This window comes from Pseudophryne corroboree, chromosome 3 (assembly GCF_028390025.1).
Source record: "Pseudophryne corroboree isolate aPseCor3 chromosome 3, aPseCor3.hap2, whole genome shotgun sequence".
NCBI classification, from domain to species: domain Eukaryota; kingdom Metazoa; phylum Chordata; class Amphibia; order Anura; family Myobatrachidae; genus Pseudophryne; species Pseudophryne corroboree.
Window position 1 is genome coordinate 470296136 of NC_086446.1, and position 27105 is coordinate 470323240.

General features: G+C 44.3%; 1 protein-coding gene across 1 annotated transcript in view; it reads right to left on the bottom strand.

Annotated features, from left to right (window-relative positions):
* Positions 1–27105, bottom strand: part of DHRS7C (dehydrogenase/reductase 7C) — a 127854-nt gene that overhangs the window by 19461 nt on the left and 81288 nt on the right. The window contains exons 4-5 of the mRNA XM_063960769.1: positions 22382–22592; positions 8078–8170 (exon numbers count right to left, since the gene is read on the bottom strand). Of these exons, the coding sequence (XP_063816839.1) occupies positions 8078–8170; positions 22382–22592 (304 nt within the window). The remainder of the gene's footprint in view (positions 1–8077; positions 8171–22381; positions 22593–27105) is intronic.

Sequence of the window (27105 nt, forward strand, 5' to 3'; positions counted from 1 at the left end):
TTACTACCTGGAGCAGTTTCTGTTCAGGTGGGGTATCACTAGCGCCAATTTGTATGTCTTCCCACCAATCTTTATCACTTTCACGGTTGGCGAGGGTATTATGTTGGCTTGCCTCTCGTTTCGGGTCAAGAATATCTTGGAAAGTGGTCCAGGTTAGTCGGGCAATAGCCTGTTGGTGATACGACTTAATTGTATAGTTGTGGGGATTCAGGATTCGCACAGGGACTCTTCCGCTTTCTACTTTGACCAGCGCATGAGCAACTATGAGTTTCCTTCCATTGTTCGACCCATATGGTTCTACCAAAGCTTCATATTTTTTTCCTCGGGGTCCACATCTACTCTTACCCCACACAATCATTTCCGAATTTGGTGGGATTTTCACTGGTTTGCCATCGGTGATGCACACTTTTCCAAGATACCATGCACAATTTACAAATTTTTGCTGGCTTTGCAGGGTCTTGATAGTTTTCTGAAGTATACTTTGCTCTGTTACTTCCATCCTTGATAACTCTTTTTGACGTAAAGAGATTGATTCATTGGGACAATGTTGTAAAATGTTCATTCCAAGAATGATGGGCATGGCAATTGGGTCGTTGGTATGGGTAATGAGGCACCCTTGCTGGGGAAGAAGAATTTCTCCTATCTGCACTTCTGCTTCCCAGTAACCAACGCAGATGATGCTTAGTCCATTGCTGGCCATCAATTGTAGCCAAGAGGGAGGAGGCATCATCAATTGATCTTTGCCCCAATGTTGCCGGAAGGTTGAGAGTTGAATGGTGGTTATTTGTGATCCGGTGTCCAACATGGCAGTCGTTTCTACACCATTAATTGAAATTGGAATATTAGGACACCGACCAAAATACTGGGGCCACCATTCATCCGGGTTCGGATCTATTCTGCTGATTCCCCCCAAGGCTCGGTCTCCAACCTCGGGGCATTGGAGTTTAAAGACTCCCTTCGGTCACATTGTCGCTCGACATGTCCCGGTCTTTGACACTGACGGCAAATGGGCCGTCCCTGGCTGTCAAACCGATCTGTGGATCGTCTCCCTCTTCTCGGGGGCGGTGCCCTCCAATCACTAGATGTTCTTCATCTTTCTCTTGACCATCGGGTCATTGTAGGGGTGTCACTTGGTTGATTGGTTAAGTTCCGCACCTCTTTGCAAACTTCTGTCATCACTACCATTATTTCTTCCATCTGGCCCCACAGGGTCTGAATGGGATCAGGGATGGGAGTTTGAAGATTTTGAGTAGCGGAGTCCGCATTTTTGAAGAACTTCTGTAGAGAAACGGCGGCATTTCCACCTCCTGATATCCAGGCATCTCTGGAAAACTATCATCCGTCCTCACCCTAGTTGCAACCACTTTAATGGCTGCTTCCATGAAATCAAGAAAAGATTGTGTAGGTTGTTGAAGTCGCAGTAATCGTAATTGTGCTTGTATGCTTTCGCTGCCAGCCCCTTCAATAAGTTGAGTGACCAGAGTTTCATCCACATTTCGTATTTCCTGAACATCGACAACTTGAATAGCTTTCAAAGCTTCCTGTAAACTCAGAGCGTAATCCCGCAAAGTTTCAGTAGGGAACTGTTTTCGTGCATAAAATCTCATTTTTAGTTCAGAAATCGTTTGTACCCCAAAGGTGGTGGCTAACCTTTGCAGGATCTGATCAGTTTTCTTTCTTTCTTCCTCTGGCCAGGATCTGACTTCTCTAAGGGCGGACTCCTTCAGTTGTCCCATCAAGATTTCCACTTGCTGCTGTTCACTGAGTGGGTAGAGGCGAAACATGGAGTTCATGCGATGTTTAAATTCAGCCAGCGTATTTCCATCCGACCCCTGTGTATCTCCAGAATATGTGGGAATCCACGGGGCTCCGAAGTAATAAGGCAGAGTGATCGGGTTCATCTGTGCCATTCTTGTGGAACTACCGGTATCACTGTTGGAGGTGTCCGGCCCCGGTTCCTGTTCGCTCGACATCTCTCCTGCTTCGGCCTATGGATCCTGTTCGTGACGCCAGAAGATTGTGATGGACCAAATCTTTACCTTTTCCACAGGTTCCTTCAGCGATCCATAGACAGAAGGGGAGCTAATGTCTCTTCCGACGGTCTTCGCCAATTCGATGCACTCCTCCTCAATTGACAACTACTACTGACTAGAGACAAGAATTTCCACCAGTTTCACCAGTAAGATTCTCTTTATTAAACTGGAATCATGGTTGCAGGTCTGGTGTCTTACGGATAACAACGCATGAATACAATACAACTTAACGTTATACTTATAACTTTACTCTGGAAGTATTAAGAACTCTTTGACTATTATGGCTAATAGCGATAACAATACTCTCTATTTATTAGTACTAACAGATTACTTCTACTGTGACAAAGCACTAGTTTACTTCTGCTCCTATGCTAATTCCTTCCTCTGATCAGCAATAATTAACTTTGCTTTTCGCCAGCGCAACCAACCCTGTCCGTCTGTCCTTCCCCAAAGTTCAGCTGATTAAATGAACGTTCGTGCACGTTGGGTACCTTAGGTAGTGGGCATAAACAGGAGACTGTAATTTCTGGTGGGAGGTATGGATAGAGGAATTCCTACCAGGAGTTAACTAGAAGGATATTCATAGAAGGTTCCAGTTACAGTAAAGGCTTCTGGCAAAACTAGGAACTATCTTCCTCATTAAATCCGAAGGACAGTTCAGGTATAGATGCTAGGGTATATGACAATCGAACCTTTCTACTCTGCGTATACTGTCAGTGCTAATGACCACATGCAGTAATCTCTTTGTATCCTCTTTTCTGTTTAGGGTCCGCTGGATGATGGAGAACCGGCTAATGTAGTTAAATGACGGGATGCAGGAGGAGAAGAGTGCCAGCAATGGTAAGTTAATTCTAAGCTGCGTTATCCAATATCAGGGCCACTCATCTATACAGAATTAGCGTTCTGGGTTCCCTCTCTCTCTCTCTCTCTCTCTCACCGTGAAAGATGGGGTGTCGCACTTAATAGCTGAGAGGTGTTATGAGGTTGGATGAGTCAGTGTGTTAGATAACTGAGAGCTATTCGGCAGCTGGCTGACTCGGTGTGCTGTCTCTTAATAACTGTGAAATGTTATGCAGCTGTCTGACTCAGTGTGCTGTCTGTGACGAAATTATCCTACCTCTCCTGCAGAGTCTTATTAGTCCCCTGCTGTCACTTGCTTCTCTGCCGTAAGGGTCACTCAGCGGCCACTGCTCCTCCCTCTAACCTGTCTCACTTCTGGGGGCGTTGATCCTGCATCAGGCCACCTCCCAGTCTCCGCCTGTGGCCGCCTCCTGGTCTCCGCCTGTCGCACGGCACCTCCGTCCTGTGAGCCGCCGCTACCGCTTCCCCGCTGGTTCCTGGCTACAGCGACCGGAGCGCATCTTTCTTCGAGGGGGAGAGGAAGGAGGTTGCCAGCAGCCGGTAACCGAAGTCAGGTAACCGATCTTCTCCTCCACTACGCACTTCAGCTCTCCCTTCCGTCTCCTCAGCGGTTCTAACCGCCGTCGCCTGCGCCTCTCTGTTTTTAACTCCTCTCCCATAGTTCCCGGATCTTTCCCGCCGTGCCCACGAGCCTATCTCAGAGCGGGCACGTGCAAGGTGTTGCCGAGGTAGCCTCCACGCGCCAGCCCGCTTTTCTCTGTTCTCACACCGCGGCATTGCATAGTCCAGTGGTTATAACACTGGGGTATTATCATAGTACATAAACACTTCTTTATGGAACATCAAGGGGTAATTCACAGTGAGGCATCACATATCTTATCTGCAATACAGACAGCTGAGCAACACTTCAGTAGCTATATATATATATGTGTGTGTGATACCCCACTCCTGCTGAGAACATTTGCTGTTAATTTGTGAATACTATTTTATAAACATTTAATGGAGCCAGAGCATCATTAGTGACAGTGGGACTAGAAGTACAGAGCTAGCGCATGGTGAATGGGAACTCTCACCTGCGCGCTGGCTACACATATGTCACATGCTGCTTCAGGGGGAGTCTGGCTCATGCTGCTACTGTGACTGTTGGAGGTCACATGCAACTCCAGAGAGAGACTGGCTCATGTTGGTGTGACAGTTGAGCAGTTGGGCAGCCACCTTAGAGAAAAGCCAGTATCTGGCAGTGAGGAGAAGCGCTGCTCTGTTTACCCAGTCCTGACTACTGTTCCCGATGACCGGAGGGGAGAGCAGCAGATGGAGAGCAGCTGTGTGTTTTCCCCCAGCAAGCAGTAGCTTCTGTGAGGCACTAAACGGGGGCAGCAACAGGGATCCCTCCACAGTGTGACTGGAGGGTGGTAACGTAGTTACCCCACCCCTGCGAGACAGCAACAGAGGCAGGTCCTAACTCATGAGGACAGCCAGTGGATGGAGAGGAGAAGGTAACCAGACACAGTAAGCAGCGCTACAGTACCAGAAAATAGGGACAGAGGCTGAGCCCATGCAAGATTGAGCTAGTGCTACCCAGCATCCCCCACCTGTACTCCAAATAGCTGTCCAGCTAAATACACTATCCTCTTGTAGCAAGTAAACTGAATCACATAGGCAGAGGAGCAGAAATAAAGTTATGTGCATAAAGAGGCACGCACGTGTCGACTGTCATACAGAGTGCTAGACTTCTGCATTGTGTATAGATTGGATGCTGTGGCCAGTGAGCTGCCTAGGTACTATGGGGGTCATTCCGAGTTGTTCGCTCATTATTTTTTTGTCGCAACGGAGCGAATAGTCGCTAATGCGCATGCGCAATGTCCGCAGTGCGACTGCGCCAAGTAAATTTGCTATGCAGTTAGGAATTTTACTCACGGCATTACGAGGTTTTTTCTTCGTTCTGGTGATCGTAATGTGATTGACAGGAAGTGGGTGTTTCTGGGCGGAAACAGGCCGTTTTATGGGAGTGTGTGAAAAAACGCTGCCGTTTCTGGGAAAAACGCGGGAGTGGCTGAAGAAACGGAGGAGTGTCTGGGCGAACGCTGGGTGTGTTTGTGACGTCAAACCAGGAACGACAAGCACTGAACTGATCGCAGATGCCGAGTAAGTCTGAAGCTACTCAGAAACTGCTAAGAAGTGTCTATTCGCAATTCTGCTAATCTTTCGTTCGCAATTTTAATATGCTAAGATTCACTCCCAGTAGGCGGCGGCTTAGCATGTGCAAAGCTGCTAAAAGCAGCTTGCGAGCGAACAACTCGGAATGACCCCCTATATGACTACAGTTTAGACTAGCAGCTGCCTCCTCCGATTAGACAGCTCATTCAGAGGTACTTCCAACAGTGTATGTAACTTTTATCTGCTCTTGTTAGCGATTCCATTGAGCTTTGAAATTATTCTGAGATAAATCCAAGAACATACTACTGTAAATTACTAAAAGCCACAGCCAAGGAAGAATTGTCATGTTGTAAAATTACCAAAAGGAAAGGATTGCACAATCTAAGTAGGACCAACTGCACTGCACGTTGAAAACTTTCACTTGGTCCATATACTGCAGTGCTACCAGCTGTTAGGAGTAAAATCTGTAGAAGAAGTGCACCTACTGTAAGACTTAATATATACTTACAGGTAGCTATATAATTTACACAGGTGATACGGGGTCCCAATTGTATAAATATTGTATTTGTAATTGTATACATATTTTAAATGTAATTGTTCCTGTTATACAAGTTATTGTGATAACTGTTCAAAATTCTCTGCAGCAGAAGAAGCTTCACTGAAGCGTTCCAGTAAAGTAAAATATCCTTTGCTAGAATTGGATCATTAATGCCTGTACGTATTTTAATTTAAACCTGATTTGCATTGCATTGTATGCCACTGTGGGGACTTAGCTCTACAGAATTCTGTGATACCTACCCCAAGTGGGTGACTGACACACACACACACACACACACACACACACACACACACACACACACACACACACACACACACACACACACACACACACATTCTATTCTCTAAGGGAAATGCCCAATCTCTGTGGGGACTTAGCTCTACAGAATTCTGTGATACCTACCCCAAGTGGGTGACTGACACACACACACACACACACACACACACACACACACACACACACACACACACACACACACACACACATTCTATTCTCTAAGGGAAATGCCCAATCTCTTTTTACTAAAGTGTTTGTAAACAGCTGTTTTGGTGACAGTAGAATCCATAGTTTTACCACTCTTACATTAAAGAAACCTTGACATAGCTGCAGATTAAGAGGTTGATTTTGATATGTTTCCATGAAGCCGCAGAAGCCTGATTTACTACCTTATGCTAATGCAAATTTTTACAGGGCTAATAAGGGGACCTGTACAACTTCAAGTGGGAAGTCGCTCCATCCACAGTTAATCCATCCACAGTCTCTCCAATTATCAGTCATATTAGCACTTGCACCAACCCCATGATTGGTGCAAGAAATCCATCTGAAACAGGCTTCCCTTCTACATATGTATGACTCAGAAAAGCTCCACACCCATGACACTCCCTCAGTACTTCCCATGACGCTCCGCTATACCTCCCATGACGCTCCCACAATATGCCCATGACACTAAAGCTTGTTATTTGTGTCCGTGATAGAGATGCGACTGACTTAGAATCAGCCCCTAGATCTCTGCAAGGGGTGGACTTTTGTCCTTTCTAGACACCATATTCATAGATGGGCAATTAATATTTATACACAGTGATGGTGCCCCTCCATAATCTTCTCTTCATTGATGCAAACAACTCTAACCCAGACAGTTTCCATTGTATTTTGAGCTGCACATATCTCAAGGTGATTTTAACTAAAAGTTTAACCAATAGACACATCCAGTGCAAAAATACGGCCCTATCCACTTGTGTTCATCAAGCTGCGAAAACTCAGCCCTGCTGCTTATTCTAGGAAGAAGGGCTAGATTGCAAAGAAGGATCCATTCTGATCCTTCCATCCCCTCCAGCCCTTGCAGTGAACATTGATGACCTAAGGTCACCCATGAGCAGTGTCACAGACCCAATTCCATGATACTCCAATCTCTAAATGCTGTCCGTAACTTTGTCAAGATCAGCACTCACTCACTTGAGCCTGAGTGATGGTGATCTGACACAGAGATCATCAAAAATAATCACCTGGTCTGTCTACAGAGATGATTATACTCATCAGTATCTCTCCCACGCACCATTAAATTGTCTACCACCACTTATTTTGCAGGAACTACTGGAAAACAGAGAAAAATGGACATTCAAACAGGTTAATTTTGCTCCAACCAGAAAGATTGGACAGATAATCTTGTAGTGTGTATCCAGCTTTAATATGATGATGGAACCAATGCTCAGTACTTTCTCTTATATGTTTGTCAATATTTCTTGGAAAAATATTTATTGGAAAAATAGCCTAATAGGCTATACATAAATCTGGCAACCTGTCCCTCACATGGGGGACAAATGTATTAAGCCTGGAGAAGTGATAAAGCAGTGATAAGTGGAAGGTGTTAACGCACCAGCCAATCAGCTCCTAACTGTCATTCTTCAAACCCATAATAATTGGCTAGTGCGTTATCAATTAACCCTGTAGGTGGACATTATAGTTCATAGGTTTATCGCAGAACCCCATGTCGGCAATTAAAAGAAATACACTTAATTAACATAATTGGTTACATGTTACTTAATATCTCTTGATCCACAACATAATTACCACAAGCAGCAACCCTGTCGGGATGGAACCCATTAGCGTAAACTTTCACCATTAGTATTAGCGGCGAAAGTGTTAGAGTTAGGGATTACGGTTCGGAGCAGCTGTTCCACTACAGGAACACTAATGACTTGTTCAGTAGGCTTGGATCTAACAACAAAAACGATGGAGAATTACATCTATCATTTGCATGGGATTATCAATTAATGATGAACAGCCCCCTTGTTGCCTGTGTTCCAAAGTATTGCTATAATATTCTACACAGTATTTCTTGTTCACTATAATTTTGCCTAGAGGAAGGAGAAAAATAATAAATGAAATATATATAACATGCCATTGAAAACTGAAAAGGACCTGATCCAACATGTACAATGAGCTATTAAATACTGATGTAAATACTCACAGGCTGCACGAAACGGAACTCCCAGTTTTCCCTGTATGTTATTCACTAGAACAATCTGTCCTGTTCTCCTTGAAATCATATGAGGCAAAATGGCTGGGAAAACAAAGAGGCAGTCATTTTTATAAGTGTTTATAAATACATTTGGAGAGTTAAATAAAAGAGCTTTTAATACTATTGATAAAGCTAACTATTTATCTTATTACATTCACTATAAAATGGGTAAGAGACTCAGTACGCAATTGGCGTATGGGGTATCGTAAGGGTACGCACTTAGCGTAGCAGACGCTTAGCCGTGGTCGAGACGCACATGCGACACGCTCGCTCACAACTTAACGCGTGGTGTCAAGCACGCTATAGGCGGCCAACTACCGTAATGCTACGCTACTAGCGTAGCGTACGCTCGTGACCACGAGGAGAACACGAGCAGCGCAGACGCTCACGGGATGACACTCAGTAAACCTTGTATGCAACACAGTGAAAGATTGAGTTTGTACTGTAAACCTTGGTTTTGTAATGTGAGCAAATACAAACAGAGATTTAGAATGGTTACAGAGAATAACTTACACACACTGGGGAATGATCGCTGCGCAGCTCTGGTACCAGCTCCGAGTTAGTCAAGATGAAAACCGTTTGTGGAGAGAAGCTGAGCTGGCCAGGCTGGCTGTCCTTATATACACTGCGTACAGTATACTACAAAAGGACCTACAATCTCATTGTTCATTGGACACAGGAATGTCTCCTTGCATCATAACAAAAGGTCATAGGTTAGTTTGAACAGGTGAAAAATAGAAAACACACAAATGGAGTGCGCTAGCAACGGCAGCCTGTACTGGGAAGGTCAATTCCCTGGATAATTGGATAAAAATGGAGAAGAAAAGTACTGGCGCCGGCTGAAATTCAGTATGAGATGAACGACTCAGTAAATAAAATTTTGTAAATACATTTAATAAACATTCATCAAAGAGAGGTTATCCTACCCCTCGAAGGTAAAACACAAGCAATTTTCGGAATAATAAAATACGCTTTGTAGGATCCCCCAGTATTAACCCTTTTAGGTAGAGTGTCCACAGTTCCTGGCTAGGACGCTGTTCCACATTTGCCCACAAGTTCAATTAGGTGAGAGGTAATTTACCAGACTGGATTCCAGATAAGTCCCCTAGGTCTCACTTGCAGTTAGAAACCAAATAGCAGGAGGGATGAGTCCAGATCAGATGAAGAACTTGTGTCGGAATTTCATCCTAGTGGAATCCGATAGGTCCAAAGTTTGCCAGGAGGTGGATGAGGGTGCTGATGCTTGTGGTCCTACAGGCTAAAGCTCAACGCGTTTCGCTGGTCTGATGGATGCCAGCTGGGCTGTGACTATATCAAACTGCTCAGGTGGGAGGGAATCTGAGAATTCCCGCCGCATGGATAATGAACCGCAAATATAGTAAATGTCCAGAAACTACTAATAGACATAACTATACGCAGGAGCGATTAATCTTTACCTAACCAGCACCGGATTGTTTCTAATAAAATGTTCTTTAGTTAGGTACCAAACACAACTGTTCAAACCCTGTCTGACCCTTCATATCATGCAAAGAGGAATTTCTCTGTCCAGCGACCAGTTACATTAAACAAACTTACAGTCATTATTAAGGGGAACATTATCTATAAAACATACTATTTTTTTTTATTATTTAACGTTTGAGTCGCCCGCTAGACGCACACAAACTCTACCGTAAATGCACATACCACACGCTCGAGCGCATGGCCGAGGAGGCGCCATCACGCAGCTGCGAGTATCCGCACGCACGGGAGAGAATGTGCACGTGCAGCGGGCAAGCGCATGAGGTGAATATATGGCAACATGTAGCATGATATTTTTCCGACTTTGACAGTCCACCCTTTGGCAGTCATCAATAACTGCCACTTCCTAAAACAGTTCAAAAAAGAAAAATATATGTCATAATGTAAATACCATTTTATGATTGGGTAAAGGGAGGAGAGGAGCAGGTGGGAAAAAGGTATGACCTAGTGAGATAGTAGAAGCATGTGTGTATGAATCCATGTTTGAGGGGTCATGTATCATTGTGCCGTACGTGTTTTAAATCAAGCTTCGAGGTATTGCGAAGTATACATTTGAATTCCTTCTTATCCCGTATTACGGGTCTGTGGATGGGCTGTCAAACTTTACCGAGCTCTTTTCGGCTTTTGGTTGCAACAGATGGGGGAGCAGATTTAGTTGATGATACATGAATGGGGGGATATGTGAGTGCTGATATCTGTATCTATATTCCCTATCGACTATGTGTGTCATTACCTGGAGGTTGTAGAGGTGAAGATAAGAAGAAATTATTATACATGCAGTCGTAAACTATGTGAGTTTAATATGCATTTGCCGATTGAAGTCTTGTCTGATGTCTTGTCTTGATGTACATGTTATCTGATGTCTCTCGGTGCTTTTGCTATAAATAACGAGCAAAAGTTGTTCCATTGTCCATAAAGTTACAGTCTCTAAAGTGTTGGGCTATCGTAAAAGTTAAAGTCACTAGGAAAATTGGGGCTTGTAGCATAGTTCATCATTGGTCTGTATAAAAGAGATTGTCAAATTCTTCTTCCAAGCGGATGTCTTTGTACCTTGGAGGAAAACAAAGGAGAAACGGGTGAAAGAAACAGACCGCGGAATCACATTTTCATCACAACATTGTCTCTATCGTTGGGTCATAAATCAAATTAGTTGTTGTTAGTACAGTGTCCTCGCTCCTCAGACTCATCACCCTGGTATTACTTTTACGCTTCGCTAAAACCCGAACGCATCTAAATATCAGGCTAACCAATATGACGACTCCCAGAATACACAAAAGAAATTTCCCTACATCCATAATAATACCTTGGGCCCATTCTCCTAAGCCCGAGAACCAATTTCGTGGGTTCAACCATGACACCCAACTGGTCAGCTCATTAGCCACAGCAGCGAGTGTGAGATTGTGTTTTCTTCGAAACTCCCACTTTAATTGTAAAATGTCATCCATCTTTTGGTCTATGACCTCGGCTGGGTCCTCCGTGCTGTTTGTAATGTACGTGCAGCATTTTATTCCATATTGAGTTGCTAGGGTAACACAATACCCGCCTGTCACAGTTGTGAGGTAATTGAGAATCATCCTATGCTGAACCAGTTCTGTTTTGTAGGCTTGTAACTCTTTCCCAGTGTACCCGAAAGTGTCGTCATACATTTCGGTGATATTGTCTAACAAATTTGCAAGCGCTGATATATATTTATAATTTATCACTCCTCTGGCGGTACGAGTGATATCTATCGCGAGTAGGAATTGAATCCCGGTGGATTCATGGATCAGATCAGAGGCTGAATGCTCTGTCCTCTCTATCAGGTGCCGTTTAACGACGTGCTCGTAATGAGTGTGAGTATAAGGAGCTTGGGCACTGCGGTGAATATCTTTCATTTTGTTATGGGTTACAGTCATTACTTCAGGCAGTACTTTTCCAATATAGCACAATCCCTCTGAGTTTGGGGCAAGCCACTTATACGCCTTCCTCCCGCATATGAAATATGCATCATCGGGGAGAACATATGGGACTGAGTATGACATAACCATGTTACAAACTTTCCATGTGAACTCTCCTAACCCTAACTCTCCCATCTTTCTAGTACACGTATCAGGTTGTACGATATGTGCACAGTATCCTGGTGATACTTCTCCAACTCGCATGGTCCTACTTCCTAGAGTATACCTATACCGGAAATATTTTCCATGATCGGCTATCTGGCGTATAAGTTCTGTGTCTGTGGGCATTCTATCGGGTCTGTATGAAAAGGTCATGGTTTGATTACTCCATGACACTTCGCAATTTCCCGGCTTTCGGGGATTGGAAATGTTAAAGCACACTAAGGACCTATCCACATGATATTGGTGGAGCTTCAAACTAGGAGGACTAGAGATATTAAACCTCTTGTCCACCGGCCTCCCACCACTTAGCTCAAGTACCTCTCCTATAGTTAAAGGGAATGGTACTAGTCCTGATTTGCTATGACCTTGAGGTACTTGAGAGCATACCCAACAGTCTGTCTGGTTTAACACTTTACCCACTAAGGAGTGATAGTCACTCAATGGATGCTGGTCCATGTGGACATTAAAACTGGACTGACATTTCTTTATGCACCCATCCTCAACTATATTGTCACAATGCCTACAGATGCAGTTCTCTTCAGCTAACAATCCTTCACAATTTCTTCTATTGTCAATGCTACCAGATCGTTTTCTGATACTCGCCTTTGCTCGGAGATTATGTTGCTATTGGAAATTTACGCCTCCGTCTCAGTCATCAGAAACCCATTCCGGATCCTTTCTCGACCTCACTGGTACTCTCACCGAAACAGACTGCTCTGGTCAACATCATGGTCAACAGGAAAACACGGACTGCAGTCTCTTGGGGCGAGTCCATCTTACAGGAGGAGAAAGAGAAATTTGTAATGGGGGCACAAAAAATACTTTGAGGGGAAAGAAAAATGTTACGATGTCTTATGTCCTCTAGTCTTGTTGTTCCTCTTGCTCTGCTGTCATCTCAAAGGTGCTGTCTCTCAGTCTTCCAAACGAACATTCCGGTGATACAAGGGCCCTCATTCCGAGTTGTTCGCTCGTTCTTTTTCATCGCATCGCAGTGAAAATCCGCTTAGTACGCATGCGCAAAGTTCGCACTGCGACTGCGCCAAGTAACTTTACTATGAAGAAAGTATTTTTACTCACGGCTTTTTCTTCGCTCCGGCGATCGTAATGTGATTGACAGGAAATGGGTGTTACTGGGCGGAAACACGGCGTTTTAGGGGCGTGTGGCTGAAAACGCTACCGTTTCCGAAAAAAACGCAGGAGTGGCTGGAGAAACGGTGGGAGTGCCTGGGCGAACGCTGGGTGTGTTTGTGACGTCAACCAGGAACGACAAGCACTGAACTGATCGCACAGGCAGAGTAAGTCTGGAGCTACTCTGAAACTGCGAAGTAGTTTGTAATAGCAATATTGCGAATACATCGGTCGCAATTTTAAGAAGCTAAGATTCACTCCCAGTAGGCGGCGGCTTAGCGTGAGCAACTCTGCTAAATTCGCCTTGCGACCGACCAACTCGGAATGAGGGCCAATATTCCTTCCAAATCTGCGATCTTTCTGTTAGGAGCAAAAATCTTGCATTACAATTTGTCTAACTGATGTGTGACATACCATCTTTAAAACATAAGAACATGAGAGAGAAGAGAGAGAAAAAAAAAACAAAAAAAAACTAGAGAGAGAACAATTCATCACATTTTACATTAAACAACAAACAAAAAAACCATTGTCAGATCTTCCGTTCACCATCAGGCTGTCACACCAACACATCCACCGATATCCTTGCGCAGTCCTCTCCCCACCAGTATTTCCACACTCCACCCTTTTGTGCCTGGCCAGGACACACCGATGTCGGTAGGTCACACTGGGGTTAGGTAGACTTCTACAAAGACCAAGTAGCTATGTGATGTTTGAGTTCTGCCGATGAACGTCAGAGATGGGGAAAAAGAAACATTTTACAAATAAATTTTTCAACGTTTACCCGGCCGTTCCTGTGCCTACAAGGAACTGACCTCCCAATATCATTAACTGTAACCTCAGGTTTACTATCAGTCCTAAAGATCACCTTTCCTGATTGCATATTACAGGTGCGGCCCAAACTTCTTCCTATATGATCCCTGATTACAATTTTGTGTGTCATGACTCTTGTTCGTGTTCTTGTCTAGGGGGTCTGACTTTATGTGGGCTGTTACAGTTGCTGGCATAATGCCCTTCTCTTTTACAAAGATAACAAACCCTGGGCTTCCTCCAAGTGCCAGTGACCTGAGGTCTTGGTTGATTTGATGCCTCCTCAAACGCTTGGATGCTCATCACCATCAACCGCTTTCCCTGTACTTCCCTGATTCCTTGGATACCATGGTTATGTTGTTGTCTAGGGGGTTGATATACCTTCTGTAAATTTCTTGATCTACAATCTCTTGCATAATGACCTTCCTTCTGGCAATTATAACACCTTATCACCTTTGACTTACCCACAGGGATCTGAGGCTCCTTACTTCTCTGTGTTTCCCTGTGCTTGCTGATGTTTTGCTCATGCCCAACAGCGGACTTTCTTAATGCAGCCACCGAGATATTTCTCCAGTTTGGGTTGGTGGTCTGTACCCTTGTCCTCAATACCTCCCTCAAACCATTCATTAACACAAATACTGCTACTTCTCTGTGTGGTGCACTTGTTTCGATGTTTTCTATACCTGTATACCTAGTCATGTCCTGCAATGCCCAATGGAAATAATTAGAAGTACTTTCCCCTTCGTTTGTCTTATGGAGAAGATTTCGTTCCACTCGACAACGGCTGGGAAATATACTCCTAACTGTCGGTTGATCTGCTTAATACATTCCTGATTGTTTTCCTCCGTTTGAGGTACTTCCGTGTCTAATTGACAATCAGTAATAAATTTCGCAGGGTCAACACTGGAGGGCAAACATGCCCTCAGCACTGTCCGCCAATCTTTGTTGGTGGGTTCTGTGGAGTTTCCTAGTTCTTTAATGAACCTTTGACATGCAACTAGATCTTTCCTAGGATCAGGAAATTCAGACATAATTGACCTCAATTCCATCCGGGACCAGGGACGGCGCATTGCACTGTCCCTGACGGGAATGGTTCCCTGTGCGTCAGTCTTCCCATTGGGGACTGTGATCACCCTGACAGGATTAAACTCCATTACATCATCTTGTGTTGGTTCTACAATATGAGGTACATTTGTTTGTGCGTGATATATAACACCGTACGTACCTGTGGACACGACCTCACCTGACCCTCCGTTAGGGGGTTTGATTATTGCCTTTACCGAATTGGTCGCGTCCACCTGGATGTCTTGTGTGATGGCTGCTGGAAAAGGTGCCGACATCGTGCTGGGCTCACTTTCTTGCTGGTAATCCTGAGGGAAGTTTAACATGGAGTGCAACTTGCACGGGTTAACAGTTGTACATTTAACAGTTTTACTTTTATCATTGTTACACTTATCCTTATCATCTATAATACAGTTGCTAAGTGCATTTTTATCATACACCAGTGTGCCACTCTCTGTAACCACCTTCTCTCTTGTTGCCATATTTTTCTTACCACAGTGAGAGTCAGCTGTGTAAGCTAATTCTCCTTGTATTTCACCTTCCTGTTGCCATAACTGTAAATAATCATAATGTTTGATCCGTCTCTTTGCAGATTTAATGAGACATATCCTTCTCCTTAGATTTTGTAACACCTCGGGACCAAAACTGCCTACTTGTGGGAACTTTTCCCCATCATGCACAGTCATTCTTTCCCATTCATTGACCTTTGCATGTGATCCATTTCGGACTTCCCGGTCTGTATCACACGTTATCCTTGCCGACTCTATTGGCCGGTTTACTAAGTCAACCCGAACCGAGGTTGATCGCCCCCTACCTGAGCAACTGGCCCCCATCTTTGCAGGTGTTGCTTTCACTACCTCTGACCTTCAAATCAGGGTCTTCAGCGAACCCTTACAAAAACCAAGATGTCCGGGGTAGGCCGGCGGCGGAAGTTTACCGAGTACCTCCACTCACTCGCCCACGTCGACCAATACGCCCACACACTGCCCTAGCGCTGGCGTACTCGACCTAGGGCCCCTGCGACCTGAAGCTCTATTTACTGGAACATGTGGGTGTGATCCGAAGAGCACTTAACCCTTCCCAGTAACTATTGGTTGTTAGAGAATTCCCGAGTGACCAGCGAACCTCCCTTAAAATAAAAAAAATTACACAAATCACGTTAGAATGTACAAATAGCGTTTATGACCCCTCTATCGTATGCAAATGGTACTGGGTCAAGTTACTAACTAATGCACACAATTACGTGCGGTACAATCGTTCTGCACATAAGCAACTAATCTTATGTGCGGAGCGACCAGTAGAATCGAAAATTGTGGCTGCGAATTCCTTCAGCCAGAGCTTAATGGCCTATATGGGTACCGCACCAACCCTTCCTGGTGTTGTGCTTCTTTACTCTTTATCTATAGCGGACCTCCTAGTCTGCTGTACCTGGACCTCCTGGTCTGTGCTACAGTAGACCTCCTGGTCTGCTATACTCTAATGCTCTTTTTTTAAATGTTTAACAAGGGATGCCTCCCAAGCCACCGTGCCGTCACTTACACGTATGTTCCTCACGAGAACTCGATGATTTCCTGTGGTTCAACCCCAAAAATTAGAAACTTATATGTATGTATACACACTCTTTCACCTCATATACTCTTTACTTTCGTTTCTGCGCAGAAATCCCTTTCATTCAGTATCGCAGGCTAATCCCGAGGAGTTGTCACTAGAGAAGGATCTGTTAGCTTAAAATTTTGGACACTGAGATTGGTTTGCGCTATTATCGCGTTGCCTCCTTATCGCCTAACTAAAACAATACTATCGTGTGATTTGTATTATGTGGGCGTACCCAGACGCTCCGTTGCGAAACATACGCTCCATGCGTCGGCCCTTGCGTCGCGTACGCTAGTCCCGCCCTTTGTTAGAGACACATGTACGCAAGCCAGGTATATCCACAGAAATACAATTAACACGTTTATATCAATGTAGATGATCTTTAACTGTAATCATTTACTGAACACCACACAGAACTTCCTTGTATCTTAGGCAAGCCGTGTGCGTGTTTTACAAATTACTCCTTAACGTATTAATATTACTTTTAACTACTAATAGCAACAAATCTTTCTCAGCACGTTATCAATTGTGAAATGGCAAACAGGAAAGTGAGGTGTGAAAATACACAAATGGAAAAAGAAATACAGGTGTGTGCGTGTGTACGCAAAACAGAAATAAACAGTTTTAAAAGACAATAGCGTACTGTTTTTACCTTCCGGTTCCGGATTCCACCAGCATTCAGGAAAGTGAGGTGTGAAAATACACAAATGGAAAAAGAAATACAGGTGTGTGCGTGCGTGCGTGTGTACGCAAAACAGAAATAAACAGTTTTAAAAGACAATAGCGTACTGTTCTTACCTTCCGGTTCCGGATTCCACCAGCATTCCTACAGCGTAGCGAAACAGACGCTTATCTAGCCAGCACTACTGTATCCCGATACGAAGGGATACTGCCTTCCCGCCCTTGCTGACAGATAAAGTCTGTGTTCGCTGGTGCGGATATGTGGAGGACGGACGAGCCGCCAATTGATAAAGCTAACTATTTATATTATTACATTCACTATAAAATGGGTAAGAGACTCAGTACGCAATTGGCGTATGGGGTATCGTAAGGGTACGCACTTAGCGTAGCAGACGCTTAGCCGTGGTTGAGACGCACATGCAACACGCTCGCTCACAACTTAACGCGTGGTGTCGAGCACGCTATAGGCGGCCAACTGCCGTAATGCTACGCTACTACCGTAGCGTACGCTCGTGACCACGAGGAGAACACGAGCGGCGCAGACGCTCACGGGATGACACTCAGTAAACCTTGTATGCAACACAGTGAAAGATTGAGTTTGTACTGTAAACCTTGGTTTTGTAATGTGAGCACAATGCAATGCTAATTAACCTCTATTGTATGAAAGCCTCTTGAGCGATTGAGACACTCTGAATACTCTCAGCAATGTAATAAACACACAATACCTTGCTAAGGTTCCAACACCTTTACTAACAATATCTAGCTATGTAAAAGTTAAAAACAGTTAACAGTTCATACACTACAGGCTAACATCAATATCTAAGTAGGCTAACTACACATAAATATACAATATCGTCACAATCTTATACAATAACAGAGAGAGAGAATATGGCAAATACAAACAGAGATTTAGAATGGTTACAGAGAATAACTTACACACACTGGGGAATGATCGCTGCGCAGCTCTGGTACCAGCTCCGAGTTAGTCAAGATGAAAACCGTTTGTGGAGAGAAGCTGAGCTGGCCAGGCTGGCTGTCCTTATATACACTGCGTACAGTATACTACAAAGGGACCTACAATCTCATTGTTCATTGGACACAGGAATGTCTCCTCGCATCATAACAAAAGGTCATAGGTTAGTTTGAACAGGTGGGCTGTGACTATATCAAACTGCTCAGGTGGGAGGGAATCTGAGAATTCCCACCGCATGGATAATGAACCGCAAATATAGTAAATGTCCAGAAACTACTAATAGACATAACTATACGCAGGAGCGATTAATTTTTACCTAACCAGCACCGGATTGTTTCTAATAAAATGTTCTTTAGTTAGGTACCAAACACAACTGCTCAAACCCTGTCTGACCCTTCATATCATGCAAAGAGGAATTTCTCTGTCCAGCGACCAGTTACATTAAACAAACTTACAGTCATTATTAAGGGGAACATTATCTATAAAGCATACTATTTGGTTTTATTATTTAACGTTTGAGTCGCCCGCTAGACGCACACAAACTCTACCATAAATGCACATACCACGCTATCGAGCGCATGGCCGAGGAGGCGCCATCACGCAGCTGCGAGTATCCGCACGCACGGGAGAGAATGTGCACGTGCAGCGGGCAAGCGCATGAGGTGAATATATGGCAACGTGTAGCATGATATTTTTCCGACTTTGACACTATAAAAAAAACAATTAAAAGGTAACTACTCACAAATGATGTTATAGAAATAAAATCATAATGATGGGTACTGCAACTTACAGAAATTAATCTAGATACTTGAAAAATTACTTTAGCCTAATAGAGTGCGGTATGTACTAAGCGGAAAAAGCGGTAAACCCCCTTTTACCGCATTTTCCTAATGTACAAAGCCGCGGCCGCCTGGTCAGCGCCGCATAGGGGATCGCCAGCTTTTGCTGGCGATACCCCATAGAAGCCTATGGGTTTCTCTCCGCAGTGCTGGTGTGAGGTATCCGATTGGATCCCTCCCAGTATACACTGCAGCTGGCCCCATTATTCTGCACATGTGCAGAATGACTCCGGGGGGGGGGGGGGGGGTGAAACCCAGAAGTGAGGCAGCCACCAGGGGTCGCGAAGAACACCTCTTATTGTGAGAGCTGTCCTTTGCAATGCTAATCGCATACGTTAGTACATATGCAATTAGCATCGTGACAATCAGCGGTGTCTATTAGTACATCCCGCCCAGACACTGTTGAGAACTCAGAAACACATATGTAAGTTACTGTATCATTTGAAAGATAAAACTGCTAATAACTGACTCCCCTTAGCATCCACTTCTACTATGGATTCAGCAAAGACATCTATAATTTGTTATAATAATGATAAATAAATAATACGTTTCTAAGTGGTTTGATGCATGTGAATTGTTCAGCAAACAAGACGCAAATATGAAATGTTATTTTTTATGATGTCACATAAACATACTGGTTACTAGCCCGTCAAAATGACGTTACAACAGAACAGTAATGTCAGCGATGGCAGATGTGCACACCCGAATGGAGCAACACATGAACTGCTCTGCACCCAAAACACCTGAATTCCCCCCATAGAGGTGAGGTGCAGCATTAACCTTTTATTATATAGAATGGGGAGTCTTCTTCCCCAAAATAATATGCAGCATACTTTATTTGTGCAAGACAAGTACTCAGTGATTTATATTTTGACTTTTTCAACAGTGTTGCAGTAATTTTATTGTATTTGCAAAAATGGGTGTGCTTGAGATGTATCCGTCAAATCAAATGAAGGCAGTATCCATCAACAAATTTACACAAGGAATTTAGCACTTGCAAGTCAGGCCCCACCAGGAAAACGTAGTAGTGTATTTACAGCTATTTTAGTCTAAAAACATGCCGTTACAGTACTTTATCCCAGGCTGCATGCCCACTGCTGGTTTCTACATGCCCATTCCAGTCCCATTTCATCATATTATCTATCCTTAGAAAGCAAGAATTAACATTAACATTAATATCTCATTTTCTTACGGAGCATTTAGATAATTGTGGTCAGAAGCAGTGGTGGCTTTCAGCCCCACCAGTGAGCTGCCCAGGTTTAGTCGTTGCTGCACTGGCAATGAGTAGCTTCCCATGGGAAAAACTATCTCTACTAATCAGACCCAGGACAGGCCATCCCAGGGTAGGTGGGGTGGTATTCAGTTTGCCGGCTGTTGGGATCCCGGCGCTCAGTATACCGGTGCCGGAATCCCGACACCCAGCATACCGACAACTACTCTCCCTCTTGGGGGTCCACGACCTCCCTGGAGGGAGAACAAATAGCATGGCGCATGTACCGTGCCACAGTGCCCGCAGCGTGGCGAGTGCAGCGTGGCGAGCCCGCAAGGGACTTATTTGCACTTGCCCAGTCGTTGGCATGCTGGCGATCGGGATTCCGGCGCCGATATGCTGGGGCACCGGGATCCCGGCCGCCGGCATAACATACTACACCCAGTAGGTGTTTCCTCCCACGGGGGTTGCCAGTCTAGGCTGCGATTAGCAGAAAGTTTTTCCAGTGAGCAATCAGTGTATGACCTGTGTATAGTGCTCTGAGGGTATCAGGGGTGATATTGGTGTGATCTGCGTATAATGCTCAATGTGTAACAGGCCTGTACATTCAGTTTACTCTGTATATAGTACTCAGTGTGTATCAGGGGACCTCTGTCTGTCTGTCTGTCTGTCTTTGCCCAGTTTTGTTCTATAACTGTTGTTCTCATTGTAAAGCGCAACGGAATATGCTGCGCTATATAAGAAACTGCTAATAAATAAGAAACTGCTAATAAATATTGGTGTGACCTGTGTATAGTGTTCAGTGTGTATGAGCTGTGAGACCTGTGTATAGTGCACAGTGTGTGACCTGTGTACAGTTCTCAGTGTGTATGAGGTGTGTCACCTGTGTATAGTGCTCAGTGTGTATGAGGTGTGTCACCTGTGTATAGTGCTCAGTGTGTATGAGGTGTGTGACCTGTTTACAGTTCTCAGTGTGTATGAGGTGTGTGACCTGTGTATAGTGCTCAGTGTGTATGAGGTGTGTGACCTGTGTACAGTGCTCAGTGTGTATGAGGTGTGTGACCTGTGTGTATAGTGCTCAGTGTGTATGAGGTGTGTGACCTGTGTATAGTGCTCAGTGTATATGAGGAAATGTAACAAAAGGCGGCAGTGTATCATTCAAAACTGTCTGTTTCTGACTGGATTAGCCAGGATATAGGTGGATCTGGAGAGGAACTTATTTTCTCTGATTTAACATGTCAAAATGTTGAGGGTGTTTTGAAATAATTGGATTTGGTATGATTTACCTTTGGTCAGGAGACCAACGCGGAATCCTGACAGATGGAATTGCGGCAGCGAGTCCGCTCGCCACACTATTATATTTCCCCCTCGGGTGGTGGCGTGGCCCACCACCCCAGTTGGAATACTGGGCTTGAGTCAGGATTCTGACCCCAGCCGTCGGAATTCCGGCTTTGGTATCCTGAACACTGGGATCCCGTCAGCTGGTAAATTAACCACATCCCAAATAATTAGGTTGCAATACTCACATGAACAAAGGCAGCGATAAACGACTGTGAAAAGAGACATGAACTAGGTGAGAGTACTATGGGTATTTAATTTGGGTGTGGATGATAGGGACGACAGTAACTAGGTCGACAGTCATTAGGTAGACCACTATTGGTGGCACCTGAAATAGGTTGACACGATCATTAGGTCGACGTGAATAAGGTCAACATGGAAAAAGGTAAACATGTTTTTTTTTTTTTTGGGCGCAGTTTTGTTCATAAAGGGAACCCCCATTAGTGCACCTCGCATGGCTCACTTTGCTTGCCATGCTTTGGGCAAGGCGCCTCGCTGTGCTACCGCTGTGCTCAGCACAGGTTACTGGGGCAGATGTAGTAACCTGGAGAAGGCATAAGGAAGTGATAAACCAGGGATATGTGCAAGGTGATAAAGGCACCAGCCAATCAGCTCCAATATGTAAATTAACAGTTAGGATCTGATTGGCTGGTGCCTTTATCACCTTGCACGTATCACTGGTTTATCACTTCCTTATGCCTTCTCCAGGTTAATACATCTGCCCCACTGTTCCCAACCGTAGTCCATGCGGATAGTAAAGTATGAAAAAGTTCAAAAAATGAAGAAAAAAAAAAGTGAAAAACGCATGTCGACCTTTTTTCATATCGCCCTTGGCCATGTCGACCTAATGAGTGTCGACATAAGTGCTGTCGACCTAAAGACCGGATACCATTTAATTTATGATCACAGTGAAATACAGTAGTATGATACAAATATGCCACTGGTATCTTTTTTTTCATACTGTTTCTTTTGGTCTTATTTTTAAATATTTGAAAGAAAACTTACTTTTTATTAAGGTAATGGGGCCAAAATAATTGGCATCCATGATTTTCTTGTCCAGCTCCAAGGTGACGCTCTGTGCTGGTCCTTTTATTTTCATGCTGGCATTATTAATTAGCACATCCACACATCCGTAGCAGTCCAGGATTTCTTTGCCAATAGCTTCAATGTCATTGATGTCACTAATGTCCAGTAAAACCAGCTTGGGTGTAAATGTCTGGAGAAGATACAAATGAATGTGATTATTCAGTACAGTGAATTAGATTTCTTTCTATGTAGTGTGTCTAGTGTCTGTACATTTCAACATTTCAACTCTGTGCATCTCCACTCCCTTGCATACCATTTCAAATCATGATGGACCTTGTTTTTTAATCCCCATAATAAAATTATTCCCTTATCAATAACTGATCATTTAACATCCCTGAAGACAATGAATTCCATTCACAACAATTAGTATGACCGTTAAAAAGGCATACATTACTGATGCCGCAATGATGTAAAGTGCTGGAAGTATACAAAATGTTTTAAAAGAACCACAATCTGATGGACCTATCTTTTAAAAGGACACTGGATCTAAAGTTTCATCAGACTCACTGCTAATCCGTTTCCACTGGTGGCCAGAAGAGCAGAAAAACTTTGTTGAAAACTGAAGTGATTGTGCCCCAATGTGATAGCAAGGCTACTACATACCTAGACTCGGCACACCTAAAATCATCCTTCTGAAGACTGACGGCAGAGAAACACGTCAAGGACTGCATTGCCCAAGGCTTTTGGAATCCTCTATTTCAGGGCTGGCCAAAAGGTAGATCGCGAGTCTTAACTAAACTTAACCAGCTCCCAGTAGTGCGGCGTGCCGGTGACATCATGATATCACCCGCACACTGTGAGGAGCCCACCACTGCTGCTTCTCTTCCTTTGACCGCCTGGCCTGCCTGTCATGGCATGCTGTAATAGGGAGCTGCTGTTCTGCCTGGCTGCCTGCTCAGTTGGTAGTGTTTGGTAGTGTGTTATTGAAGTTCTATATGGGGAAGGTGGAGGGAGGAGGAGCGGGGTCTGAGACAATTTAATATATGGTTGTTTTTTTGAGGGAGACAATTTTTTTTTACACGTATGGGGCAATTTTACTAGTGTGTGGGGGCAATGTATTTGTACTACTGTGTGGGGGCCAATGTGTTGGAGGTCTTTACTTGTGGGGGACCAGTTTGTGATTTCGGGTGAGACAGTCCCTACACCCTGTGCAGCGAGGAGGTCACGACCCCTTTTTGTTATGCCTTGCCCCCTTTTTGGGCACGTGTCTGTGGCGCGTGCTTTTGTCCCACCTAGGTATATCACAAAAAAAATTCAGCTTTCAAAGTAGATCGCGAACTCCAAAAGTCTGGCCACCCCTGCTCTATTTTATACATTTACAAGAAGAAGTACAGCCACGACTCTGCCCCACTGCGCATCGTACCTGGACAGCGTTCTCCCTCCCTCATATGGACTTAATCTCAAGAGTCGGTGCAAGAAGAGAACGGCTGCAGCTTCTCTTAACTCACGCTGCTGCTTATTTCAGCTTCACTCACAAAGCACATAAGAGACTCTTTACCTATCATTTAAATGAGGGAGATCGAGCATAGCGCCTGTCTACTACAGTGATGAGGAATTATCTGATATCAGGGACACATTATAAGTAGTGATGAGCGGTTCGGTTTCTCCGAAACCGAACCCCCCCGAACTTCACCTTTTCCACACGGGTCCGAGGCAGGTTAGAACCTTCCCGCCTTGCTCGGCTAACCCGAGCGCGCCCGAACGTCTTCATCCCGCTGTCGGATTCTCGCGAGATTCGGATTCTATATAGCAGCCGCGCGTAGCCGCCATTTTCACTCGTGCATTGGAGATGATAGGGAGAGGACGTGGCTGGCGTCCTCTCCGTTTATTGTAGAAGTTGATTGGTTTACTTTATTTCTTATTTGTGGGGAGGATTGGGGAGCAGCTGTTAGGAGGAGTACAGTGCAGAGTTTTGCTGATAAGTGACCACCAGTTTTTTTATCCGTTCTCTGCCTGAAAAAAACGCTCCATACCATATCTGTGCTCAGTGTGCTGCATGATATATCTGTGCTGAGTGCTCACACTGCTTAATTGTGGGGACTGGGGAGCAGCTATAGCAGGAGTACAGTTCAGAGTTTTGCTGACAGTGACCACCAGTATACGTTGTCTGCCTGAAGAAAAACACTCCATATCTGTGCTCACAGTGTGCTGCTTTATTGTGGGGACTGGGGACCACCAGTATAATTAATATTATATAGGAGTAGTACAGTTCAGAGAGAACTGCTGTACCTACCTCTGTGTCGTCACTCGTCATCCATTAAGTATACTATCCATCTACATTCTATACCTGTGGTGCATTTTAGACAGTTTTGCAGTTTGCTGACAGTGTCCACCAGTATACTATATATAGCAGTACGGTAGGCCACTGCTGTGTACCTACCTCTGTGTCGTCACTCGTCATCCATTAAGTATACTATCCATCTGCATTGTATACCTGTGGTGCATTTTAGACAGTTTTGCAGTTTGCCGACAGTGTCCACCAGTATACTATATATAGCAGTACGGTAGGCCACTGCTGTGTACCTACCTCTGTGTCGTCACTCATCATCCATTAAGTATACTATCCATCTGCATTGTATACCTGTGGTGCATTTTAGACAGTTTTGCAGTTTGCTGACAGTGTCCACCAGTATACTATATATAGCAGTACGGTAGGCCACTGCTGTGTACCTACCTCTGTGTCGTCACTCGTCATCCATTAAGTATACTATCCATCTACATTCTATACCTGTGGTGCATTTTAGACAGTTTTGCAGTTTGCTGATAGTGTCCACCAGTATACTATATATAGCAGTACGGTAGGCCACTGCTGTGTACCTACCTCTGTGTCGTCACTCGTCATCCATTAAGTATACTATCCATCTACATCCTATACCTGTGGTGCATTTTAGACAGTTTTGCAGTTTGCTGACAGTGTCCACCAGTATACTATATATAGCAGTACGGTAGGCCACTGCTGTGTACCTACCTCTGTGTCATCACTCGTCATCCATTAAGTATACTATCCATCTACATTCTATACCTGTGGTGCATTTTAGACAGTTTTTCAGTTTGCTGACAGTGTCCACCAGTATACTATATATAGCAGTACGGTAGGCCACTGCTGTGTACCTACCTCTGTGTCGTCACTCGTCATCCATTAAGTATACTATCCATCTACATTCTATACCTGTGGTGCATTCTAGACAGTTTTGCAGTTTGCTGACAGTGTCCACCAGTATACTATATATAGCAGTACGGTAGGCCACTGCTGTGTACCTACCTCTGTGTCGTCACTCGTCATCCATTAAGTATACTATCCATCTGCATTGTATACCTGTGGTGCATTTTAGACAGTTTTGCAGTTTGCTGACAGTGTCCACCAGTATACTATATATAGCAGTACGGTAGGCCACTGCTGTGTACCTACCTCTGTGTCGTCACTCGTCATCCATTAAGTATACTATCCATCTACATTCTATACCTGTGGTGCATTTTAGACAGTTTTGCAGTTTGCTGACAGTGTCCACCAGTATACTATATATAGCAGTACGGTAGGCCACTGCTGTTACCTACCTCTGTGTCGTCACTCATCATCCATTAAGTATACTATCCATCTGCATTGTATACCTGTGGTGCATTTTAGACAGTTTTGCAGTTTGCTGACAGTGTCCACCAGTATACTATATATAGCAGTACGGTAGGCCACTGCTGTGTACCTACCTCTGTGTCGTCACTCGTCATCCATTAAGTATACTATCCATCTACATTCTATACCTGTGGTGCATTTTAGACAGTTTTGCAGTTTGCTGACAGTGTCCACCAGTATACTATATATAGCAGTACGGTAGGCCACTGCTGTGTACCTACCTCTGTGTCGTCACTCGTCATCCATTAAGTATACTATCCATCTGCATTGTATACCTGTGGTGCATTTTAGACAGTTTTGCAGTTTGCTGACAGTGTCCACCAGTATACTATATATAGCAGTACGGTAGGCCACTGCTGTGTACCTACCTCTGTGTCGTCACTCGTCATCCATTAAGTATACTATCCATCTACATTGTATACCTGTGGTGCATTTTAGTTTTGCGCAGTCAATATAGTAGTAGGCCATTGCTATTGATACTGGCATATAATTCCACACATTAAAAAATGGAGAACAAAAATGTGGAGGTTAAAGGGAAAGATCAAGATCCACTTCCACCTCGTGCTGAAGCTGCTGCCACTAGTCATGGCCGAGATGATGAAATGCCATCAACGTTGTCTGCCAAGGCCGATGCCCAATGTCATAGTAGAGAGCATGTAAAATCCAAGACACAAAAGTTCAGTAAAATGACCCAAAAATCTAAATTAAAAGCGTCTGAGGAGAAGCGTAAACTTGCCAATATGCCATTTACGACACGGAGTGGTAAGGAACGGCTGAGGCCCTGGCCTATGTTCATGGCTAGTGGTTCAGCTTCACATGAGGATGGAAGCACTCATCCTCTCGCTAGAAAAAAGAAAAGACTTAAGCTGGCAAAAGCACAGCAAAGAACTGTGCGTTCTTCAAAATCACAAATCCCCAAGGAGAGTCCAATTGTGTCGGTTGCGATGCCTGACCTTCCCAACACTGGACGGGAAGAGCTTGCGCCTTCCACCATTTGCACGCCCCCTGCAAGTGC